The sequence below is a fragment of the Macaca fascicularis genome, chromosome 7 (assembly GCF_037993035.2).
Source record: "Macaca fascicularis isolate 582-1 chromosome 7, T2T-MFA8v1.1".
NCBI classification, from domain to species: Eukaryota; Metazoa; Chordata; class Mammalia; order Primates; family Cercopithecidae; genus Macaca; species Macaca fascicularis.
The window spans coordinates 21,353,740-21,377,309 of NC_088381.1; the positions used below are offsets into that span (position 1 = coordinate 21,353,740).

The 23,570-nt window shown below is 40.0% G+C and overlaps 1 protein-coding gene across 2 annotated transcripts in view; it reads left to right on the top strand.

Moving 5' to 3' along the window:
• TRIM69 (tripartite motif containing 69) overlaps positions 1 to 23,316 on the top strand; it is a 35,361-nt gene extending 12,045 nt beyond the window's left edge. The window contains exons 3-8 of one of the 2 annotated variants that reach the window (XM_005559415.5): positions 8,303 to 8,776; positions 9,773 to 9,868; positions 12,041 to 12,274; positions 13,372 to 13,394; positions 13,480 to 13,604; positions 22,715 to 23,316. In XM_005559415.5, coding sequence (XP_005559472.3) covers positions 8,303 to 8,776; positions 9,773 to 9,868; positions 12,041 to 12,274; positions 13,372 to 13,394; positions 13,480 to 13,604; positions 22,715 to 23,256 — 1,494 coding nt within the window. In that variant the 3' untranslated portion in view covers positions 23,257 to 23,316. Of the gene's footprint in view, positions 1 to 8,302; positions 8,777 to 9,772; positions 9,869 to 12,032; positions 12,275 to 13,371; positions 13,395 to 13,479; positions 13,605 to 22,714 lie in introns of those variants that run through there. The other variant, XM_015452778.3, reaches the window with a different exon arrangement.
• The last annotated feature ends 254 nt before the right edge of the window (positions 23,317 to 23,570 follow it).

Consider the following 23,570-nt stretch of genomic DNA (forward strand, 5'->3'; position numbering starts at 1 on the left):
AGCACATGCGCACGAACACACACCCACACACACACACCTTTCTTTAAATATATAGAAACGTTAAAGTGTCAAAAACGATTTAAGTGTTAGTTTTTGTTTGTTTGTTTGTTTTTTGTTTTTTGTTTTTTTGAGACGGAATCTTACTCTGTCGCCAGGCTGGAGTGCCGTGGTGCAATCTCATTTTTGTTTGTTAGTTTTTTTTTTTTTTTTTTTTTTTTTTGAGACAGAATCTTACTCTATCGCCAGGCTGGAGTGCCGTGGTGCAATCTCAGCTCTCTGCAACCTCTGCCTCCCGGGTTCAAGTGATTCTTCTGCCTCAGCCTCCTGAGTAACTGGGACTACAGGCACCCGCCACCACGCCTGGCTAATTTTTTGTATTTTTAGTAGAGACGGGGTTTTACCATGTTGGCCAGGATGGTCTCAATCTCTTGACCTCATGATCCACCCACCTCGGCCTCCCAAAGTGCTGGGATTAAAGGCGTGAGCCACCACACCCAGCCTTAAGTGTTAGTTTTTAAATGGTGGATTAAAAACTGATTATCCCCCTTCTCTTAGAAACTCATCCTTCTTTAAGTAAAAAACCACAAGGAGAATGAAAAATAGACAAACAATTTGCAATGAAACTAGAGACATCAAACAGCTTGGACTACAATCTGTGAGGAAGGACTGCCAAACATAGTGAAAGTCAAGCAGGAATGTGAGGGAGGATGCCTAGGGATGTGGACCTTACCTGAAGGGAGGTGGTACTTTTCCAAAGAAAGTACCCCATCCTGTTGGCCATGACCCACAAGCCCTGGTACAGAACAAAGAGAACAGGCAAGCAGGCTTAAGCTGGGCTTTCCTGCAACCATTTGTTACACAGATTTGAGATATAGGAAAGGTGAAGTTGAAGAAGGACAAATAGGCCGTATTTTCAGAAATCAGTCTGTTGCTGATGTAGAATGGGGAGAGAGACTCTGCATTGCAAACAATGCTGCAGTGTTGATCACGGGGAAAAAAGAACCCATGGAACATTGTTTCATAAAGAAAACAGCCTCAAATATAACCCTGCCTCCATCCTCATACAAGTGTCTTGCAAATAGCTGATTCAGGAAGAACTCACCTCATTCAAAGATGTTTAGAGAAATAAAAAATAAATAGCACCTATAAAACAACAACGGGAGAAAATGTCCAAAGCAAAGCACAGAAAGTTATGGAGCTAGAAGATATGTAAAAGAAATTAATAGAAATAAAAACTGGAGTGAGAAGCTTCAACATCTGTCTGATAAGAGTTTCAGAAAAAGAGGCTACAGAGAATGGTTGAAAGGCAACATTCAAAGAGAAGATGGCCATATTAGGTCCAGACAGGCAAGACCCAGGTTTGGGGAGATCAGATATCAGCAATAGGGAACACAGGCTATGTGGGAAACTATAGAGCAAAGGGCTAGAAACTCAAGCAAAAGCATTTTGACAACAAAAGTGAGAATCCAGATATGGAATGAGGGCAATATAAATAGTTATTAATGAGAATGGAATTTGATCATGAAGCAAAGAATGTTTAGCCATGTTCCCCTGGCTAGAATAAATCTGAATATAAGGGAAACTAAGCCCATAAGGAGAGGTAAATATAAACTTCTAACTGGGAATGGGCAGGGTTAGGAATGAGGAACAGAGCAGTTCTGGATACTCCAATTCTCTAGTGGACGTATGGCAGATGGAAATAGCTCTGGCCTTGAGGATAGAGTTCTTTGAATTCCCTGATTCCACCAAAGACTTGAGTGTCAGAGCAAGTTCGTACTCCTCTGAGCTCCAGTTTTCCTTTCGGGAACAGGAGAGTAACCTCTGGACAAACTCTCAGGGATTTTGCCTCAGAGTACATCTTCTGTCTATATTTTTATCCTTCAGAGGAAGATGATATGCAAGTTGAAAATAGAAGCCTGGGACTTCTAGTTGCACTTTGCCCTGGTTCCATAAATGTAGTAAAGGTCCAGATATGAGCAGCTCATGGTCAGAGCCTCCAAGTTATTCATTTCTATGCCCCAGGAAGTATGGGCATAGAAACAAAGCTGGCATCACTGAATGTTTATTTACACCATTAGACCATTAGGCACTGAGATTGAAGTCACTTCTGGTGGCTATTCATCAAATAGTAGCCCACCGTGGAAGACATTATATAGCATCCTGCAAAGCAGGATATTATTCAATGTAAAAATTCTGGCTCTGGGCTGGGCGTGGTGGCTCATACCTGTAATCCCAGCACTTTGGGAGGCCAAGGTGGGTGGATCACTTGAGGTCAGGAGTTCGAGACCAGCCTGGCCAACATGGTGAAACCCCGTCTCTACTAAAAATACAAAAAATTAGCCAGGTATGGTGGCACATGCCTGTAATCCCAGCTACTCGGGAGGCTGAGACAGAAGACTTGTTGAACCTGGGAGGCAGAAGTTGCAGTGAGCAGAGATCATGCCATTACACTCTAGCCTAGGCGAAACAGTGAGACTTTGTCTCAAAAAAAAAAAAAAAAAAAAAAAAAAAAGTCAAATGGCTTCAATTTATTATTATTAATTTTTTGAGACAGGGTCTTACTTTGTCACCCAGGCTAGAGTGCAGTGGCATGATCTAGGCTTACTGCAGCCTCAACCGCCCAGGTTCAGGTAATTCTCTAGCCTCAGCCAGTCTCCTGAGCAGCTGGGATTCCAGGCACGCGCCACCACGCCCAGCTTTGTTTTTTTTGTTTTTTGTTTTTTTTTGGTAGAGACAGGGTTTCACCATGTTGCTCGGGATGGTCTCAAATTCCTGGGCTCAAGCAATCCACCTGCCTTGGCCTCCCAAAGTGCTGGGATTACAGGCGTGAGCCATCGTGCTCAGCCTATAGCTTCCACTTTTTCAAAAATTGAGGTAAAATTCATACAACATAAAGTTAATATTTTAAAATGTACAATTCAGTGGCATTTAGTGCGTTCACCATGGTGTACAATAATCACCTCTATCTAGTTTCAAAACATTTTTGTCCTCCCAAAAGGACACCCCATGCCCAGTCACTTCCAGTGATATGAACAGTCACTCCCCATATCTCCTTCTCTCCAGCCCTGGCAACCAATAATCTGCTGTTTCTATAGACTTACCTGTTCTGTATATTTCCTATAAATAGAATCGTATAATATGTGACCTTTTGTATCTGGGTTTTGTCACTTAGCATAATGTTTTTGAGGTTCATCCATGTTGTACCATGTATGAGTACTTTATTCCCTTTTCTGACTGAAGAATCTTCCATTGTATGAGTATGGCACACTTTTCCATTCATTAGTTAATGTGCATTTGGATTGCTTCCACCTGTGCCTATTGTGAATAGTGCTGCTATTAACATTTATGTACAAGTTTTTGTTTGAATTTCAGTTCTTTTGGGTATATTCCTAGAAGTGGAATTGGTAGGTCTTATGGTAATTTTTTGTTTAACTTTTTGACGAACTGCCAAACTTATTTCCACAGTGGCTGCACAAATTTGTATTCTCAATTAACGATGTACAAGAGTCCATTTCTCTGTATCACCAATACTTATTATTTTCCATTAAAAAATTATAGTAATATTAGTGAGTGTGAAGGGGTATTTCATTGTGGCTTTGATTTGAATTTTCCTAATGACTAGTAATACTAAGTATCTTCCCATGTGCTTGTCAGTCATTTGTTTATCTTCTTTGGATAACTGTCTATTCAAATCCTTTGTCCCTTTTAAAAATTGGGTTGTTTATCTTTCTGCTACTGAGTTCTAAGAGTTCTTTATTTTGGATACCAGACTTTATCTGGTATAGGATTTGCAAATATTTTCTCCCATTCTGTAAGTTGTCTTTTCACTCTTTTGCAAAAAGAAAACTAAAAATAGTTTGTTTTGTGTGATGTCTTTATTGGTCTTTAGGACCAAGACAAGCTAGCCTCACAGAATGAATTAGGAAGTGTTCCCTCCTGTTTTTTTGGAAGAGTTTGAGAAAGACTGGTCTTAATTCTTTAAATAGTTGGTAGGATTACCAGTGAAACCATCTGGTCCTGGGCTTTTCTTCGTTGGGAGGATTTTGATTACTGATCTATTCGCTTTACCTGGTATAGGTCTGTTCAGATTTTCTATTTCTTCTTGAGTCAGTTTTGGTAGTTGATGTGTTTCTGGAAATTTTTCCATTTCATCTGGGTTGCTCGTTTGTTAGCATACAATTGTTCATAGTTTCTTATAATTATTTCTATAAGATCTATTTACCTGCTTTCATTTCTGATTTTAGTGATTTAAATCTTCTCTCTTTTTTTCTTTATTAGTCTACTTAACAGTTTCTAAATTTTGTGGATTTTCCCTCCAAAGAATTGCATTTTTATTTCATTAATTTTTCTCTATCCTTTTCTATTCTTTTATTTTGTTTTTCTTTTGCCTTTTTTTTTTTTTTTTTTTTGAGACAGGGCCTTACTGTATTGCCCAGGCTACAGTGCAGTGGCACGATCATGGCCCACTGCAGCCTTGACCTCCCGGGCCCAAATGATTCTCTCACCTCAGTCTCCCAAATAGCTGGGGTTACAGGTACATGCACCACATCTGGCTTTTTTTTTTTTTTTTTTTGAGATGGAGTCTTGCTCTGTCAACCAGACTGGAGTGCAATGGCATGATCTCAGCTCACTGCAACCTCCCCCTCCCAGGTACAAGTGATTCTCCTGCTTCAGCCTCCTGAGTAGCTGGGATTACAGGCACTCGTCACCACGTCTGGCTAATTTTTGTATTTTTAGTAGAGATGGGGTTTCACTACATTGGCCAGGCTGGTCTTGAACTCCTGACCTCAGTGATCTGCCCACCTCGGCCTCCCAAAGTGCTGAGATTACAGGCATGAGCCACCACACCTGGCCTTTTTAAAAATTATTATTTATAATTTTTAGTAGAGATGATGTCTTACTGTGTTGCCCAGGCTGGTCTCCAACTCCTGGGTTCAAGTGATCCTTCTGCTTTGGCCTCGCCTCCCAAAGTGCTGGGATTACAGGCATGAGCCACCATGCTCTGCCTATATTCTTTACTCTTTCCTTCTGCTAGCTTTGGTTTGGCTTGTACCTGTCTTTCTAGTTCTAGGGAAAATTTTGGTTATTGATTTGTGGTCTTTCTTTTTTAATGTAGGTGTTTATAGCTATAACTTTCCTTGTTAGCACTGTTTTCACTGTATCCCATAAGTTTTGGCATGCTGTGTTTTTTTATTTGTTTTTGAGACAGAGTCTTGTTTTGTCACCCATGCTGGAGTGCGTAGGTGTGATCTTGACTCACTGCAACCTCCACTTCCTGGGTTCAAGTGATCCTCCTACCTCAGCCTCCCCAGTAGCTGGGACCATGGACATGTTCCATTATGCCCAGCTAATTTTTTTTTTTTTTTTTAATATTTTTGGTAGAGGCAGGGTTTCACTAGTTTGCCCAGGCTGGTCTCAAGGTCCTGAGCACAAGTGATTGGCCTGCCTCAGCCTCCCAAAGTGCTGGGATTAGAGGTGTGAGCCACTGTGCACAGCCTGCATTTTTGTTTTTACTCATCTCAAAGTATTTTCTAATATTACTTGTAATTTCTTCTTTGACCAATTGGTTAAGAATGTATTGTTTAATTTTCACATATTTATGAATTTTGCAGTTTTCCTTCTGTTATTGATTTTTAGTTTCATTCCATTGTAGTAAGAGATATTTTGTATGATTTTTTTTTTTTTTTTTTTTTTTTCCCTGAGTCAAGGTCTTGCTCTGTCACCCAGGCTGGAGTACAGTGGCACAACCTTGGCTCACTGCAGTCTTGACCTCCTGGGCTCAAGTAATCCTCTCACCTCAGCCTCCTGAGTAGCTGGGACTACAGGCATGTGTCACCATGACCAGCTAATTTTTGTACTTTTTTTTTGGAGAGATAGGGTTTCATCATGTTGCCCAGGCTGGTCTCGAACTCTTGAGCTCAAGCAATCCACCTACCTTGGCCTCCCAAAGTTTTGGGATTACAGGCATGTGCCACTGTGCCTGGCTGGTTTTCATCTTTTAAGAATGTATTGAGACTTGTTTTCTGACCTAGCATATGGTCTATCCTGGAGAATGTTCCATGTACACTTAAGAAAAATGTATATTCTGTTGTTGTTGGATGAAGTGTTCTTTATATGTCTATTAGGTCTAGTTGGCTTACAGTGTTGTTCAATTCTTCTGTTTCCTTACTGACCTTCTATCTTGTTGGTCTGTCCATTATTGAAACTGTGGGGTATTGGAATTTACAAGTATTATTGTAGAACTATTTCTATCTTCAAATTTGTCTCTTTTTGCTTCACATATTTTGAGGCTCTGTTGTTGGGTGTGTATATGTTTATACTTGTTTTATCTTCTTGATGGATTGACCCTTTTATCATATCCTTGATAATGTCCTTCTTTGCATTCTTGTAACAAGTTTAACAATTTTTACCTTAAAGTCTATTTTACCTGATATAAGTAGAGCTACTACATCTTTTTTGGGTAAATATTTGTATGGATTATCTTTCCAACTTTTTACTTTCAACTTGTTTGTGTATTTGGTTCTAAGGTGAGTCTCCTGTAGATAGCCTATAGTTGGTTCATATTATTTTTATTTATTTATTTTTTTGAGACGGAGTCTCGCTGTGTCGCCCAGGCTGGAGTGCAGTGGCCAGATCTCAGCTCATTGCAAGCTCCGCCTCCCGGGTTTTTACGCCATTCTCCTGCCTCAGCCTCCCGAGTAGCTGGGACTACAGGCGCCCGCCACCTCGCCCGGCTAGTTTTTTGCATTTTTTAGCAGAGACGGGGTTTCACCATGTTAGCCAGGATGGTCTCGAACTCCTGACCTCGTGATCCGCCCGTCTCGGCCTCCCAAAGTGCTGGGATTACAGGCTTGAGCCACCGCGCCCGGCCGGTTCATATTATTTTTATCCATTTTCCTAATCTCTGCCTTTCAGTCAGAAGTTAATCTATTTCATCTAAAGTAATTACTGATAAGGAAAGACTTACCTATGCCATTTTGTTATTTATTTTCTCTATGTGCTTTTTTGTTTCTAAATTCTTTCATTACTTCCCTTTTTTGTGATTAATTGATTTTTTTCTAGCATAACATTTTGATTCCTTTCTCTTTTCTTTTTCTTTATATTGCTTAGTAGTTTTTTCTTTAGTAGTTACCTGAGGGTTATAATTAGTCAACTTTATAATGATCAAGGGTGAATTAATGCCAACTTAGTTTTAATAGTACAAGGCAAAAATTTTTACTATAAAAACTGCTCCTTTTCAGCTCTGTTCTCTCCTTTTTGTTGTTATTATCACAAATTATCTCTTTACACATTGCATATCCATTAACACACATAACTATTGTTTTGTGCGTTTGTCTTTTAAATTGAATAGGGGAAAAAGAGGAGTTAGAAACCAAAAACTGCATTATTGGACTTTACCTATGTAGCTACTTTTTCACTGGTCTCTACTTATTTATATGACTTTGAGGTACTTCCTAGTTTCCTTTCCCGAGTAGTTGGGACCACAGGTATGAGTCACTGCGCCAGCTTCTGTATTTATGTTTCTGAAATGTGTGTGGTTTTTTTTTTTTTTTTTTTTTTTTTGAGACAGAGTCTTGCTCTGTTGCCCAGGCTGGAGCGCAGTGGCACAATCTCGGCTCACTGAAAGCTCTGCCTCTGGGTTCATGCCATTCTCCTGCCTCGCCTCCTGAGTAGCTGGGACTACAGGCGCCCGCCACCATGCCTGGCTAATTTTTTATATTTTTAGTAGAGACTGGGTTTCACTTGTGTTAGCCAGGATGATCTCGATCTCCTGACCCCATGATCCGCCCACCTTGGCCTCCCAAAGTGCTAGGATTACAGGCGTGAGCCACCGCGCCCGGCCTGAAATGTGTTTTTTAAAAAGGAGTGAAGAGGACCCTGGATGGTTGATAATATAATACTACTGACTGAGAAATCTGATTGATTTTCCAATTCTTCATACATAATTTCTAGAAAACAAAAATAGAATAAAGGTAATAACTAGTAGAGCAGAAGCTGAAAATAAAACTTTCAACAGATACATGGGGAAAGTGGGTAAAGAGAGAGATGTACAACAAAGTACATTTCTTTGACTTAGTACTGTTTCTTCCTCTACTTTGATTCTTCATTAAAGTTTAAATAGCATCATATGCCATAATGTCAGAAAACACTCAATTTACTGGTTCACTTTCAAAGGACAGATTATGTGCTTTTACTTTAGTTGTACCAATTTTCAGCTCCTTTAGGAATGGAGCCCATCATCCTGGAGTGTTAAAATGGGCAAAAAGAAAGATAAACTCATTCTAGCTGTTCTTTTCTAAAGGTATCCTCCAACTCCTCCAACATCGATCCAGGCAACTATGTTGAAATTAACGATTCAATCGCCCACCTACCTTCTAAAGTGGTGATACAAGATATTACTATGGAGCTACACTGCCCACTGTGCAACGATTGGTTCCATGACCCACTGATGCTAAGCTGTGGCCACAACTTCTGTCAAGCCTGTATCCAAGACTTTTGGAGGCTGCAAGCAAAGGAAACATTCTGTCCTGACTGCAAGATGCTATGTCAGTATAGCAACTGTACATTCAACCTTGTACTGGACAAGTTGGTAGAGAAGATTAAGAAGTTACCCCTACTCAAGGGCCATCCACAGTGCCCAGAGCATGGAGAGAACCTGAAACTGTTCAGTAAACCAGATGGGAAACTGATCTGCTTTCAATGCAAGGATGCTCGGTTGTCTGTGGGGCAGTCTAAGGAGTTCCTGCAAATCTCTGATGCTGTCCATTTCTTCACGGTGGGTGAGCCCTGGGCCTTGAACAATCCCTTAGAAAAACTAGGAAAAATATTTTATAGGGCTTCTTCTTTCTTTGAACCCCATCCCTTTATTCAAATGATGATTAGAAAACCCAGACTGCTCAGAAAGTACAACGTATCTTGCAAAGTTCTTTTTCTAGAGTTGCTGCTTATAGGAAAGGAACAGTGGAGGAGCCCTGGCTTACTCCCTCAATTAAATCTGTACCTAAACTCTGCCATGGTAGCACTCTGCTAAACACTGTGTAGAACACGGATATATAAGATATTGCTCTTATTATAAAAAAATTCAAAAATTGGTTAAGTTTAAAATGAAGAAAACAACAGAAACAATGTAAGATAGTCTACTATTAAAAGTTAAATTTTGTCACATTTGTAATTCTTAAGGGTTTAGAATTTCTGAAATGACTAGAGAAAGACGAAATTGTCAGGGGACATATAGTGAAAGAAAGGGAAAGGACTTGAACTGGGAAATCATTTGGATTTGGAAGGGCATAAGGAAGAAACAAGTGTTCCAAGTGAGAACAACACAAGTAAAATTATAGATTCTGAGAATAGCATATAACTAGAGTGGAAAATGTGTAAAGTTCTATTCCTTTCTTCGAACCCCTGTAGCTAGCTATTAAGAGAGAAAAACTAAGTTTTAAGCTGTAATTCTTTTTTTTTTTTTTTGAGATGGGGGTCTCACCATGTTGCCCAGGCTGGTCTCAAACTCCTAGACCCAAGTGATCCTCCCATCTCAGTCTCCCAAAGTGCTGAGATTACAGATGTGAGCTGCCACACCTGGCCTCTTTTTTTTTTTTTTTTCTTTTCTTTTCCACAATTCTTGAACGAGACAAAAACTATGATACAAGGGAAGGGGAAGATTTTTGCAGCAAGAGCTTGCTTTTTTCTTGCACACTGGGGCCTTGGGGAAGATGTCGTTTATGGTCCTTCATCTCCTGAGTCAGTGTGGGTTAATTCTATTTGGTATTCCCAGGAGGAGCTTGCCATCCAACAGGGTCAACTGGAGACAACTCTGAAGGAGCTTCAGTCCCTGAGGAACATGCAGAAGGAAGCTATTGCTGCTCACAAGGTGAGGAGCAAGAAAGAGGGGTTATGAGATAGAACTGGAACACACCCTCCATGTAACTTCAGCTATGGGTACAAAGGTGCCTAACACATATTATCAACACACTAAATGGTACCTAGGCTATAGAATTGGAAAACTGAGACTGTAGGGTAGAAAGGAATATGGTGGTGGAGTAGGTTCCTAATAGCTGACCAACAGAGCAGATAAACCTTTCCCCTAATATGCTGATCTTTTTGATGGTTCAGTCACCAGGTGACTGTTGTGGGATTGAAATGTGTCTGGTCTTTGGCTTTATCTATGGCAAAAAAAAAAAAAGGAATTCATCAAAAAAAAAAAATCAATCACTAAAGATTGCTATGTCCAAAGAAATACCTTTATTTCCTTTGAGTTTATAACCAGACACCTCTGGACTAGGTCTCCAAGGTTGTAAGCTTTTTCCATCTGATTTGATCTTTCTTAGCTTCCTCCAAACTAAATAAAGCTATTGTCTTCACTTTCAACTTCATAGACACTCTAGGACAACATTAATGGCTAGAGATCTGGCAAAGCAGCCCCTAGGCTGGGGGTGCTGAATTGGACGTTCTGTTTCTTTATTCATTATTCTATGGAGAAGAGCCTTCTCAGGTATTTGGCATCTGGAAGAAAAAATATGTAGACTCAGGGAAAGAAGATGGATATATGGAAGTAATGGTGTCTCCAGAAAATCTTGTTCCTGTTGTAAAAGTTCCTATTGGTGTGAGCGTTCATTCATTCATTTAACAACTATTTATTGAGTGGGTCATAATACTAGATATTGGGGATGGGAGACAGCTGTTAATTAAACAGTCCCAACAGTAATAATAAAATAACAACTGTGATAAGTACTATAAATGAAAGTATAGGGTATGATGATAGCATATAAATGGAGAACATAATCTAGACTGGGGGGGAGTTGTGTTCTCTGAAGAAGTCACTTATTAAAAATTGAGAATTGAAGGATAAGTAACTCACCCAAGTGAACTGGGTGAGTGGGAATATGAAGGAGATGGCCTGGAGAAGAATGTTCTAGGAATAGAAAACAGCATATGGAAAAGTCCTGAGACAGAAAGTTAGCTCCTATGTTAAACAGAGAAAAGGCCAATAAACCTGTAACATGCTAAGCAAGATGATATTGAAGAGGTGGATATGGGCTTACTGTAACCTCAAACTCTTGGGCTCAAGAAATCTTCCCACCTCAGCCTCCTGAGTATCTGGGACGAGTTTGCCACACCTGGCTAATTATTTTATTTTTGGAGAGACTGGGTCTCACTATGTTGCCCAGTCTTGAACTCCTGTTCTAAGCAATCCTCCCAGCTTGGCCTCCATAAGTGTTGTAATTACAGGTATGAGCCACTGTGCCCAGCCAAGACTATCTTAAGGGTGCAATAATAATTATGGACCATGGAATCCAAGCTAGATAAGAGAGGACATGAAGGTAGAAATTCCTGAATAGAAATGGAGGGATCGGTGAATAGGAGGTTTCAATGAGATCCAATAATTGTTGCAATAGGAGTGTCTGAGTGGGCCTGGTGCATAAAAAGTTATTTTGGAGATGATGCAATTGCTGGGGGTGATGAAATCCTAGGTGAGACTATAGGAATGAATCAATAAATGTGGAAATCACTAGACATGAGGAGAATGAGGAACTGAGAAGCCAGGATGTCAAATAGTTTACCTGTGAGGATGATGAGTTCACTCAAGGAAAAAGATGCAAGTGTAACAGTGGCATTCCCCAAGTTCTGATTTCTGGATAAGGACAGTTCTTCCAGCCTCCCAATACCCCCAGTCTAACAGTACCACTTGGAAGCTTTTGGTTTACCAATCTAGGAGGGTATTATCATTCATTCTAGAATGTTTGATTAACTCCACAGTCTTATTTAATATGGCATTGGTTACCATCTGAGTACTGCAATAGGAGTCACTTTTGCAAAAGAGGTGACTTTTGCCTATTTCATCCTGAACTACTCAATTAGTTGGAAAAGGAATAAGTCTCCCAAAGGACTCATTTTAGTATGGTTGAATTTGATATTCAGTAGCCATTTGTATACATTTTTCTGTGATGGTATTTCCCAAGTGTGTGAGTGTTGGTGGTGTGGGTCTCCATCCCCAAGCACTAGTCTCTGTAATAACTATGGTGATAATCATGGAGGTTTCCAGGAAAACAAGCTACATCTGCAGCAACATGTGTCCATGGAGTTTCTAAAGCTGCATCAGTTCCTGCACAGCAAAGAAAAGGACATTTTAACTGAGCTCCGGGAAGAGGGGAAAGCCTTGAATGAGGAGATGGAGCTGAATCTGAGCCAGCTTCAGGAGCAATGTCTCTTAGCCAAGGATATGTTGGTGAGCATTCAGGCAAAGACGGAACAACAGAACTCCTTCGACTTTCTCAAAGTGAGAATCCACACCAGTATGATTATGGGTACCTTCCTACCTAGGGGGGGAAGAGGTTTGGAAAGAATACAGAAGTGGCTTTTCACATCCAGGGAAAACAAAACAAAACAAAACAGTTAAGTAGTGCTTTTAAGTTTCTCTGGAAGAAAAGGAGGAGGCTACTTCAGCTATATGCACAGCAGAAAGCTTTACTTTCATCCTCTTAGGAAATAAGATTTTAAAATTCCATTATTAATAGTATATATTAATGGCTTAATATTTTTCCATAAAGAGCTTGACGCTTTATTTCTCAAAAATAAAAAATTTGCAGCATGAGTTGTATCTTTGGCTCTCAGCAATCATAAGTTGACCTGTCTGAAAAGCTGTTTTCTAACCTTTGCTTTCTTTTTTTTTTTTTTTTTTTTGAGACGGAGTCTTGCTCTGTCACCCAGGCTGGAGTGCAGTGGCCGGATCTCAGCTCACTGCAAGCTCCGCCTCCCGGGTTTACGCCATTCTCCTGCCTCAGCCTCCCGAGTAGCTGGGACTACAGGCGCCCGCCACCTCGCCTGGCTATTTTTTTGTATTTTTTTAGTAGAGACGGGGTTTCACCGTGTTAGCCGGGATCGTCTCTCGATCTCCTGACCTCGTGATCCGCCCATCTCGGCCTCCCAAAGTGCTGGGATTACAGGCTTGAGCCACCGCGCCCGGCCACCTTTGCTTTCTTAAGCTTCACCTCTAAAGAGGCGTTGGTTACCATCTCAGCACTCAGAAGTTTAATTAGCTACAGTAAGGAAAAGTGGCCTTGGGACTGGGATACCTACTGTGTTTTCCTTCTGAGACTATTTGAAAGTATAGGTAAAGATAGCTTAACCTTAAGTATTGTCTTATTGGCTTCTGCCTTGCTCCCTGTAGAAGGGAACTCTGGAAGGAGCAAAAGATCAGTTTAACCTGGGTTAGGATAAGGGATGAAGATTAGAAAAAGTGTATGAAGGATGAAAGAAGTTGGTAGAGACGAGTTGGGGACATCTGCACAAATTCTGGTGGTGGCTGGTATCACCAAAGAAATTTTGGGAGTTGATGAACAGGCATCTGACGTCTCTCTTTCTCCTTTCTTCTAGGACATCACAACTCTCTTAGATAGGTAAGTGTTTCCCTATGGTACTCTTAATATCATTCCCTGAGTCTCTGGAGGATGTCTAAGGATAAATGATTTATGTCCCCTGCAGCTTGGAGCAAGGAATGAGGGTGCTGGCAACCAGAGAGCTTATTTCCAGAAAGCTGAACCCTGGCCAGTACAAAGGTCCTATCCAGTACATGGTATGGAGGGAAATGCAGGACACTCTCTGTCCAGGTATCAGTGGGTAGTAACTATTGGTTCTTGAGGCTTCTAATCTGTGTTTAATCTGTGGGACCTCTTCTGTGGCCCTAATTAGGTTTTTATAGTCTGGGATAGGGAAGGGGTACAGTTTGGCCAAAAGGAGGCTAGTTGGTGTGACTGAATTTCTTCTAGTGCCATGACCTAAGAATTTATGACTTTGTGCTCGTAAATAGATATGAGTTTGTTATCAGGATTACTCATTAGCCTATGAATTTGACTGTTTTATGGAATGTGGCAACAGCCAAAATTTTATCTTGTTTTGCTAAATCAGCTATATGAATCCCAGGGGCTTCTCTGCTCTGAAGGAGGAGGAGGTTTCTGTACATACTCTTTGTATGCACACTGGGTCTTTATAGTTTCTCTTGTACTTGATGTTCATAGTGTAGAACATTTTAGAAGATTGTTTAGATCTTCAGTGCTTCAGAAGAAAACCAATAATTTAAATAAACCTACCTAAGAAGGACACTAAGTTTTTGTGTTCCTGCAGATACCAAAGGACTGAGCAAGACAAAATAACACACATGGCATTTCAAGAACATCAAATAAAGTTCTAAATAAAAATCTTTATAGAAATAAAATTCTAAACAGAGTTTTTATAGAATTCATAGACATTATTATTATTGTTTATGGTTATTGATTTAATGAGAAATCACAAATAAATCCCTGATTTAATGAAAAATCACAAATTTTTCCAGGTAATTGACATTGAAAAAAATCAACTATACTGAGATATAGTTAACATAGAGTAAAATTAACCAATTTTAAGGGCACAATTTGATGAGTTCTGATGTATACATACACTTAGGTAAACATTGCCATAATCAAAATATGGAAGATTTTTATCACTCCCAAAAGTTCCTACATGCCTCTTTACAATCAATTTCTTCCTTCTACTCTCTGCCTCTAACATTCACTGACATGTTTTATTTCACCTTAAATGTGTCTTTTCTAAATTTTTGTCTAAGCGATAGCATACATTATATAGTGTTTTGTATCTGTTTTTTTCACTTAGCACATTTTTTTTGTTTTTAATTTTATTTATTTATTTATTTATTTGAGATGGAGTCTCACTCCATTGCCCAGGCTGGAGTGCAGTGGCGCCTTCTCGGTTCACTCCAAACTCCGCCTCCCAGGTTCACGCCATTCTCCTGCCTCAGGCTCTCAAGTAGTAGGGACTACAGGCGCCCGCCACCATACCTGGATAATTTTTTGTATTTTCAGTAGAGATGGGGTTTCACCGTGTTAGCCAGGATGGTCTTGATCTCCTGACCTTGTGATCTGCCCACCTCGGCCTCCCAAAGTGCTGGGATTACAGGTGTGAGCCACCACACCCGGCCGCATAATGCTTTTTGAGCGCTTATGTTGTTCCATGTAACAATAATCATGATTATTCATTCAGTTTACTTATTCATGTACCAATTGATGGACATGGGGTAGTCCATGGTAGTTTTATCCATCCTGCAATTAATGAAAATTCATTGCTGTATATCCTTTCCAAAACTTGATATTGTCAATCTTTTTAATTTAAACCATTTTATTGAATGTATAGTAGTATCTCTTTTTTTGGTGGGAGGGTGGGACAGAGTATCACTCTGATGCCCGGGCTAGAGTACAGTGGTGCATCTCAGCTCACTGCAACCTCTGCCTCCGAGGCTCAAGTGATTCTTGTGCCTCAGACTAACGAGTAGCTGGAATTACAGGCGTGCACTGCCATGCCTAGCTAATTTTTGTATTTTTAGTAGAGACGAGGTTTTGCCATGTTGGTCAGGCTGATCTTGAACTCCTGGCCTCAAGTGATCCATCCACCTCAGCCTCCCAAAGTGTTGGAATTACAGGCATGAGCTGTGGTGCCCAGCTGCATATCCCTAATGAGCAACCTTGCTGAGCGTCTTTTCATGTGCTTCCTTGCCATTCATATATTTTTTTGGTTGTGTTCAATCTTTTGTCTATATTTTTATTAAATTGTTTTATTATTAAGTTGTAAAGGATACAAATCCTTTATCAGATATATATTTCTTAAATATTTTCTCTCCATGGCTTGCCTTTTTTTTTTCTTTCTTTCTTTTTTTTTTTTTTTGAGATGGAGTCTCGCTCTGTCACCCAGGCTCGAGTGTGGTTCGATCTTGGCTCACTGCAAGCTCCGCCTCCCAGGTTCACGCCATTCTCCTGCCTCAGCCTCCTCCTGAATAGCTGGGACTACAGGTACCCGCCACCACGCCCGGATAATTTTTTTGCATTTTTAGTAGAGATGTGGTTTTACCATATTAGCCAGGATGGTCTCGATCTCCTGACCTCATGATCCACCCGCCTTGGCCTCCCAAAGTGCTGGGATTACAGGCATGAGCCACCACGCCTGGCCACTTTTTCATTTTCTAACAGGGTCTTTCAAAGAACAAGCATTTTAAATTTTAATACAGTCCAATTTACCAAGTGAGTCACTGACTGGTCATAAAACTCCTCAAGATGCTGCATGTATTTTGCAGCTCTATTATTTAGGTGAATACACTCTTAAGATTGTTATTATCTTTTGATGCCTCAATCTCACTAAAATTATAAAATGGTCATCTTTATCCCTGTGCAGTGGCACGATCTCAGCTCACTGCAAGCTCCACCTCCCGGGTTCACGCCATTCTCCTGCCTCAGCCTCCCGAGTAGCTGGGACTACAGGCGCCTGCCACCATGCCCGGCTAATTTTTAGTATTTTTATTAGAGGCGAGGTTTCACCGTGTTAGCCAGTATGGTCTCGAACTCCTGACCTCATGATCCGCCTGCCTCGGCCTCCCAAAGTGCTGGGATTACAGGCATGAGCTACCACGCCCGGCCCTGAAGTCTGTTTTGTCTAATACAGTATTATCACTCTGGTTTTCTTTAGATTTGTTTCTTTAATCAATCAAAATTATCTGTTTGCACAATACATGTTTTCCCATCACCTTACTTTTAACTTGTGTTTTTATATTTTAGGTAGGTTTTATGTAGCAGGCATATAGTTTAGTCTTGCTTTTTTATTCAATCTGACAATCTCTGTCTGTCAATTGAAGTGTTTTGACTATTTACATTTAATGTTATTAGTAAAACTGGGCTTAAATCAACCATTTTGGTTATTTGTTTTTTAACCATACTATCTGGCTTTTCTTCCTTTTTTTCTCTATACCGTCCTTCTTTTGGATTGAGTGCCTTTTAGCTTTCCCTTTCATCTTCTTCTTCTTCTTTTTTTTTTTAAACAGAACCTTGCTGTGTCGCCCAGGCTAGAATGTATAGTGGCCTGATCTCGGTTCACTACAACCTCTGCTTACTGGGTTCAAGGAATCCTCCTACCTCAGCCTCCCCAGTAGTTAGGATGAAGGCATGCACCACCATGCCTGGCTAACTTTTTTTATTTGTTTTAAAATTTTTAGTAGAGATGGGGTTTCACCATGTTGGCCAGGGTGGTCTCCAACTCCTGACCTCAAGTGATTCACCTGCCTTGGCCTCCTAAAGTGCTGGGATTACAGGCATAAGCCACTGTGCCTGGTCTCTTTGGCTAATTTTTTTTTTTTTTTTTTTTTGAGACGGAGTCTCGCTCTGTTGCCCAGGCTGGAGTGTGGTGGTGCAATCTCAGCTCATTGCAAGCTCTGCCTCCTGGGCTCATGCCATTCTCCTGCCTTAGCCTCCCGAGTAGCTAGGACTACAGGTGCCCGCCACCATGCTTGGCTAATTTTTTGTATTTTAGTAGAGACGGGGTTTCACTGTGTTAGCCAGGATGGTCTCCATCTCCTGACCTCATGATTCGCCTGCCTCGGCCTCCCAAAGTGTTGGGATTACAGGCGTGAGCCACCGCGCCCGGCCCTCTTTGGCTAATTTTAAGACTTGCTTTTTGTCACTTGCTTCCATCAATTTGATTATATGGGGTCTTGGTGTGATTTTCTTTGTATTTATTCTGATTGTGCTTCATCAAGCTTCTTGGATCTAAGAGTTTATAATTTTCAACAAATTTGGAATAATATCAGCTGGTATTTCTTCAAATACTTTTTTACCAACCTTTTCCTTCTCTCCTTCTTGGAGTCTAATTTTACATATTTTAGACAGCTTGATACTGTCAAGTTGTCTCATGTCATCGATATTCAGTCTTTATTTTAGTCTTTTTTTGCCTCACACTTTAAATGGTTTCTATTGTTATTCAAGTTCTCATCTTTTCTTCTGCACAGTCTAATCTTCTCTTAATATTGTTCAAGATATTTTCATTTTATATACATTTCATTTCATCTCTAGAAGTTTCATTTGGGTCTTTTAATATCTTTCCTTTCTCTTCTCACCATGTTCATGCCTTCCTCTACATTCTTAAAAAAATGGAAGACATTTATCCATTTTAGTGTCCTTGTCTGCTAATTCGATCATCATTGTCATTTCTGGGCCTGATTTTATTGTTTGATTGTTCTCCTGACTGAGAGTCATATTTTCCTGCTGCTTTGCTTGGCTAGTAATCTTTTTCTTTTTTTTTTTTTTTTTGAGTGCGGAGTCTTGCTCTGCCGCCCAGGCTGGAGTGCAGTGGCTGGATCTCAGCTCACTGCAAGCTCCGCCTCCTGGGCTCATGCCATTCTCCTGCCTCAGCCTCCCGAGTAGCTGGGACTACAGGTACTCGCCACCTCGCCCGGCTAGTTTTTTTGTATTTTTTAGTAGAGACGGGGTTTCACCGTGTTAGCCAGATGGTCTCGATCTCCTGACCTCATGATCCGCCCGTCTCGGCCTCCCAAAGTGCTGGGATTACAGGCTTGAGCTACTGCGCCCGGCCATCTTTTACTTTTTAATGGGCTTTATTTTTTAGGACACTTTTAGATTTTTTAATTTTACAGAAAAACTGAGAAGATAGTATAGAGTTTTTTATATGCCCCATCCTCAGTTTTCCTTATTATTAACATCTTAGATTTAACATTTTTAACAACTAATGAACCAAAATTGATACATTATTAACTAAAATCCACAGTTCCTTTAGATTTTCTTAGTTTTTACCTAAGTCATTTTTCTGTTTCAGGTTCCCATCTAAGATGCCACATTACACTAAGTTGTCATTTTCTTTAGGCTCCCCTTGGCTGTGACAGTTTCTCAAACTTGCCTTATTTTTTATGACTTAGACAGTTTTGAGGAGTACTGGTCATATATTTTGTAAGGATGCTGCACTATTGCAATTTGTGTGATGTTTTCCTCATAAAATTTGGGTTATGAGTTGGGAGAGGAAGACAGTAGCGTTAAAGTGCCATTGTCATCACGTCATATTAAGTGTTCATACTGTCAACATGATTTATGACTATTGATGTTGACTTTCATCACCTGGCTGAGAAAGTGTCAGGTTTCTCTACTATACTCTTTTTTCCTCCTTCTACACTTGTATGCTTTGGAAGGCAGTCATTGTGCACAGCCCACGCTTAAGGAGTGGGTAGTTATGCTCCCTCTCCCTGAGGGTAGAGTGTTAATGTAAATTATTTGAAATTTTGCTGCCTGGAGATTTGTCTCTTCTGGTTGGTAATTTTTTACTGGATGCCAAATACAATGAATTTCATATTGTTCATACTGATGAATTCATATTGGTGAATTTTATATTTGCTGGATTTTGTTGTAGTTCTTTCAGTTCTATTGAATTTAACTCTGGCATGCAGTTAACATTGTATGAAATCATTTGTTCCTTTTGAGGCTTAAATAAAGCCTTGTTAGAGTGGTTCAAGAACAGCCTTTAATCTAGCGCTTAGTCCATTTTCTAAAGTAATATACCCTTCTGATCACTCTACCTGATGGTGACATATTATGACATTTTTCCATTCTGGTTGGCAAGATTGAAAATTATTCCCAGCCTTGTGTGAGCTGCAGAAATCGTTCGGTCTACTGATTTCTGGAGATTCTTTCTCTGGCCTTGACGAGTTTCACTACATGCATGTGCAGATCAGTACTCAGCCACAGCCTTGAGAGAATTCCTTTGTAAATGTTCAGAAGTTTCTGTGAAGTTCCCTCCTCTGTGTTACTCTGCTCAGCAAACTGTAGCGCCTTAGTATGATACAGAGTTTTTCTTCCTGTATACTTTGCTCTGTAAAGCCAAACTTCACTTCTAGCAATCTTTTAAAGTGCATTACTGATTTTTAAATTTTTGGTATAATTTTACATCAAGAAAACCAAATGAGATTTATTTAATACATGACTGTTAATAATGTATTATTTATCTATATACTCTCCCTCTATACAGAGTGGGAAATTGTTTTTCTATGGTAACTGTGGTCAGACCTTTGTAAAATATATTCCATACTTTTTATTTCTAAGTCTTTGCTTATTTTGTAGATCCATATATTCTCCTTTTCTGCCAGGCTTATAAATTAGGCTGTTGCTTTAGAGCTGGAGCTGGCACTTTTTCTGTAAAGGTTTGAAGAGTAAATATTTTAGGCTTTGCAGGTGTATGGTCTTTGTTGCAACTACTTAACTCTGCTCTTGTAGTGAAAAAGAAGCTACAGACAACATATAAATGAATGGTCATAAATGTACTCCAATAAAACTTTACTTACAAAGTAGGCAGTGGGCCAGATTTGACCTGTTGGTTGTAGTCTGCCTATTCTAGCTTAGGGAATTATTCAATTTAAAATATTTGCATGAACAAATGCCCAAACAATGTGGAGTGAACAATACGGGAAAAAAGCATTCTAGGACAAGGGAAGAAACTGTAAGGACCCTGAAGTAGGAATGAACTTCATTATATTCAAGGAACTGCCAAAAGGCAAGGGTGGATGAATCAAAGTAAATGAGGGAGAGTGTGGTAGGAGATGTAGTAGAGAGGTAGGTAAATCATGTGGCTCTTTTTTCCTCTGTAAGGACTCTGGATTTTATCTCAGATGTGGTGGTAAACATACAAGTATGTTGAGCAGGAAAATGGCATGATCTCATTCATGATATGTATAGAATAGGGTACAGATGGGCAAGAGGGGAAACAGAAGAGTAAAAAGCTATTGCAGTAGTTCCAGGCCAGTGATATTTCTGGAAGTAGTCAGAAGTGTTTGGGCACAAGATATATTTTGAAGGTGGAGCTGACAGAACTTTTTGTTATACGAATACAGCATGAGAAGGAAAGAGAGGACAAAAAGCTGACTCATAGGAATCTTCAGAGCCAATGCAGGCTGAACTAGCTAGAGGTGTATCAGAGGCTTAGCAAAGAGAGCAGACTGGGATTCCAAAAGGTTGCTAAAAAGTCTTTATGATACCTCCAAAGAAAACCTAGTCCTCACATCAGAAAGATGAACAACCCAAAGTGAATGGGGATATGTAAGCAGATAGGGATTTAGCCTATATGGAAAAATTTAAGATTCTTAATTCTTCAAAGCCTCTTGTTGGAAAGAGAAGTCCTTGGGATGATGGAAAAGACTCAGGTTTTTCTGAGAAGATAGAGTTAGACTAGAGTTCATGACTAGCCTGGCCAACGTGGTGAAATCCTGTCTCTACTAAAATTACAAAAAAATCACCTGAGTGTGGTGGTGCATGCCTGTAATCCTAGCTACTCGGGAGGCTGAAGCAGGAGAATTGCTTAAATCCAGGAGGCGGAGGTTGCAGTGAGCCAAGGTTGTGCAACTGCACTCCAGCCTGGGGGACAGAGCAAGACTCTATCTCAAAAAATAAAAAAAAAATAAAGAGAGAGAGAGAGAGAGAGAGAGAGAGAGAAACTAGATTGATTTTGCTTCCAAGGATAAATAAATCCAATAACAACAAATGCATGAATGCATACATATATGTATCTGCGTCCATGGTATGAACACACACAGATATTATGTCTTCTTTATCAAATTTCTTGCCAAGGTCCAATGATCTCACATCTGGAATTTGTCTCATCCTCTTGCTGGTCAGCTTTCAACTTCTCTTCATTTAGCCTAGATATTCTTTTTTATGCTGCTGCCCTTTGAATTGTCTAAATCAATGCTTGTAAAATTATCTGTGATGAAGGGCCAATTTAAAAAGTCTCAATCTGTCATGGACTGATACTTTTGTAGAATACAATATAAATTACTCAAAAAAGTAAAATTAAAAAGGGAAAGATTACAAAGTACAAGCCCAATTTTGTCATTATTAGATTCAACTAACATACAATTACTGTCAATTTATTATGAAGATTTCTAAAAGTTTACTCCTAATTTCTATATATCTTTGTCCCAGACTGTTAACCACATGGTACGTGGACCACGTTATGAGTAGCAATGATATAAACCACTCCAGATCTCAAAAATCTCATCATCTGTTAAACAAACATAAACCTCTCACTATTGTCCTCTAAACTCTGTACCAATTAGTTCAGTCTTGCCTGTGTCTAACAGGCAAGCTCTTGTGTTCTTTTCCACACAAGGGACTGTTTTTAATCCATTTATTTCTTTCCCTCTGTTTATTCAAAACATCCTAAATACATCGCATATATATCACAACCGAATACTTACCTTCCTCAGAAAGCTTTTCTAGAACATCCTTACCTAATGTTTACCCCTTTGGCATTTGTATTTTCTTATATTTATTAGTACAGGTTTATATTATTTGTATTGTTTCCTTTAGTGGAGCATAAATTACTTCAGAGTAAACCCAGATTTTTACACTAAATATAAAAATGTCTAGAATATAGTAACATGGATACCCAAACAATAAAAAGCATGTAAGTGGCCAAGTGCGGTGGCTCATGTCTGTAATCTCAGTCCTTTGGGAGGCCGAGGCAGGCGGGTTACTTGAGGCCAGGAGTTCGAGGCCAGTCTGGCCAACATGGTGAAACCCTATCTCTACTAAAAAATTAAAAAGGTTAGCCAGGTGTGGTGGCGCACACCTGTAATTCTGGCTACTTGGGGGGCTGAGGCATGAGAATTTCTTGAGCCTAGGAAGTGGAGGTTGCAGTGAGCTGAGATCACACCGCTGCACTCCAGCATGGGCAACAGAGTGTCTGTCTCAAAAAAAAAAAAAACATGTAAGTAATTGCTTGCCTGTCTAAGAGTCTATGTGTATGGGGAGATAAAGTACTGTTGAATATGAAACACTATCTTTCACTATGGGAATTTGTGTTTACCCCCTTTTCTCCCATGCTCTGCTTTCTTTTATTTTCTTACTAGGCCTATCTCCACTAACTCTGGACCCTAAAACAGCTCACCCAAATCTGGTGCTCTCCAAAAACCAAACCAGCGTCTGGCATGGTGACATTAAGAAGGTAATGCCTGATGATCCAGAGAGGTTTGACTCAAGTGTGGCTGTGCTGGGCTCAAGAGGCTTCACCTCTGGAAAGTGGTACTGGGAAGTAGAAGTAGCAAAGAAGACAAAATGGACAGTTGGAGTCGTCAGAGAATCCATCATTCGGAAAGGCAGCTGTCCTCTAACTCCTGAGCAAGGATTCTGGCTTTTAAGACTAAGGAACCAAACTGATCTAAAGGCTCTGGATTTGCCTTCTTGCAGTCTGACACTGACTAACAACCTCGACAAAGTGGGCATATACCTGGATTATGAAGGAGGGCAGGTGTCCTTCTACAATGCTAAAACCATGACTCACATTTATACCTTCAGTAACACTTTCATAGAGAAACTTTATCCCTACTTCTGCCCCTGCCTTAATGATGGCGGAGAGAATAAAGAGCCATTGCACATCTTACATCCACAGTAATGAGTCATACTATTATACAAACTCAGAGTGTTATTAAAGAGGTATTGAAATATTTTACCAGTCTCACTGTCTCACTGGATTCTCTTCTCAATTTACGGGGAACGATGGAATAATGAAAAGAGGATGCACAAATCAAATTCCATTCTTTCAGTATCCTAAATGGATTTCACTGGAGCCTTTCAAGATATGATTCTTCTCTGGGGTCTTTCGTGACACAGGAGCCACTCTTATGAGAGTGATCATCATGCTACTGTTACTGGAGCAAACTGCAACTTGAGTTTGTGATGTTTGGGAACCCTTTTCAAATATGCCCA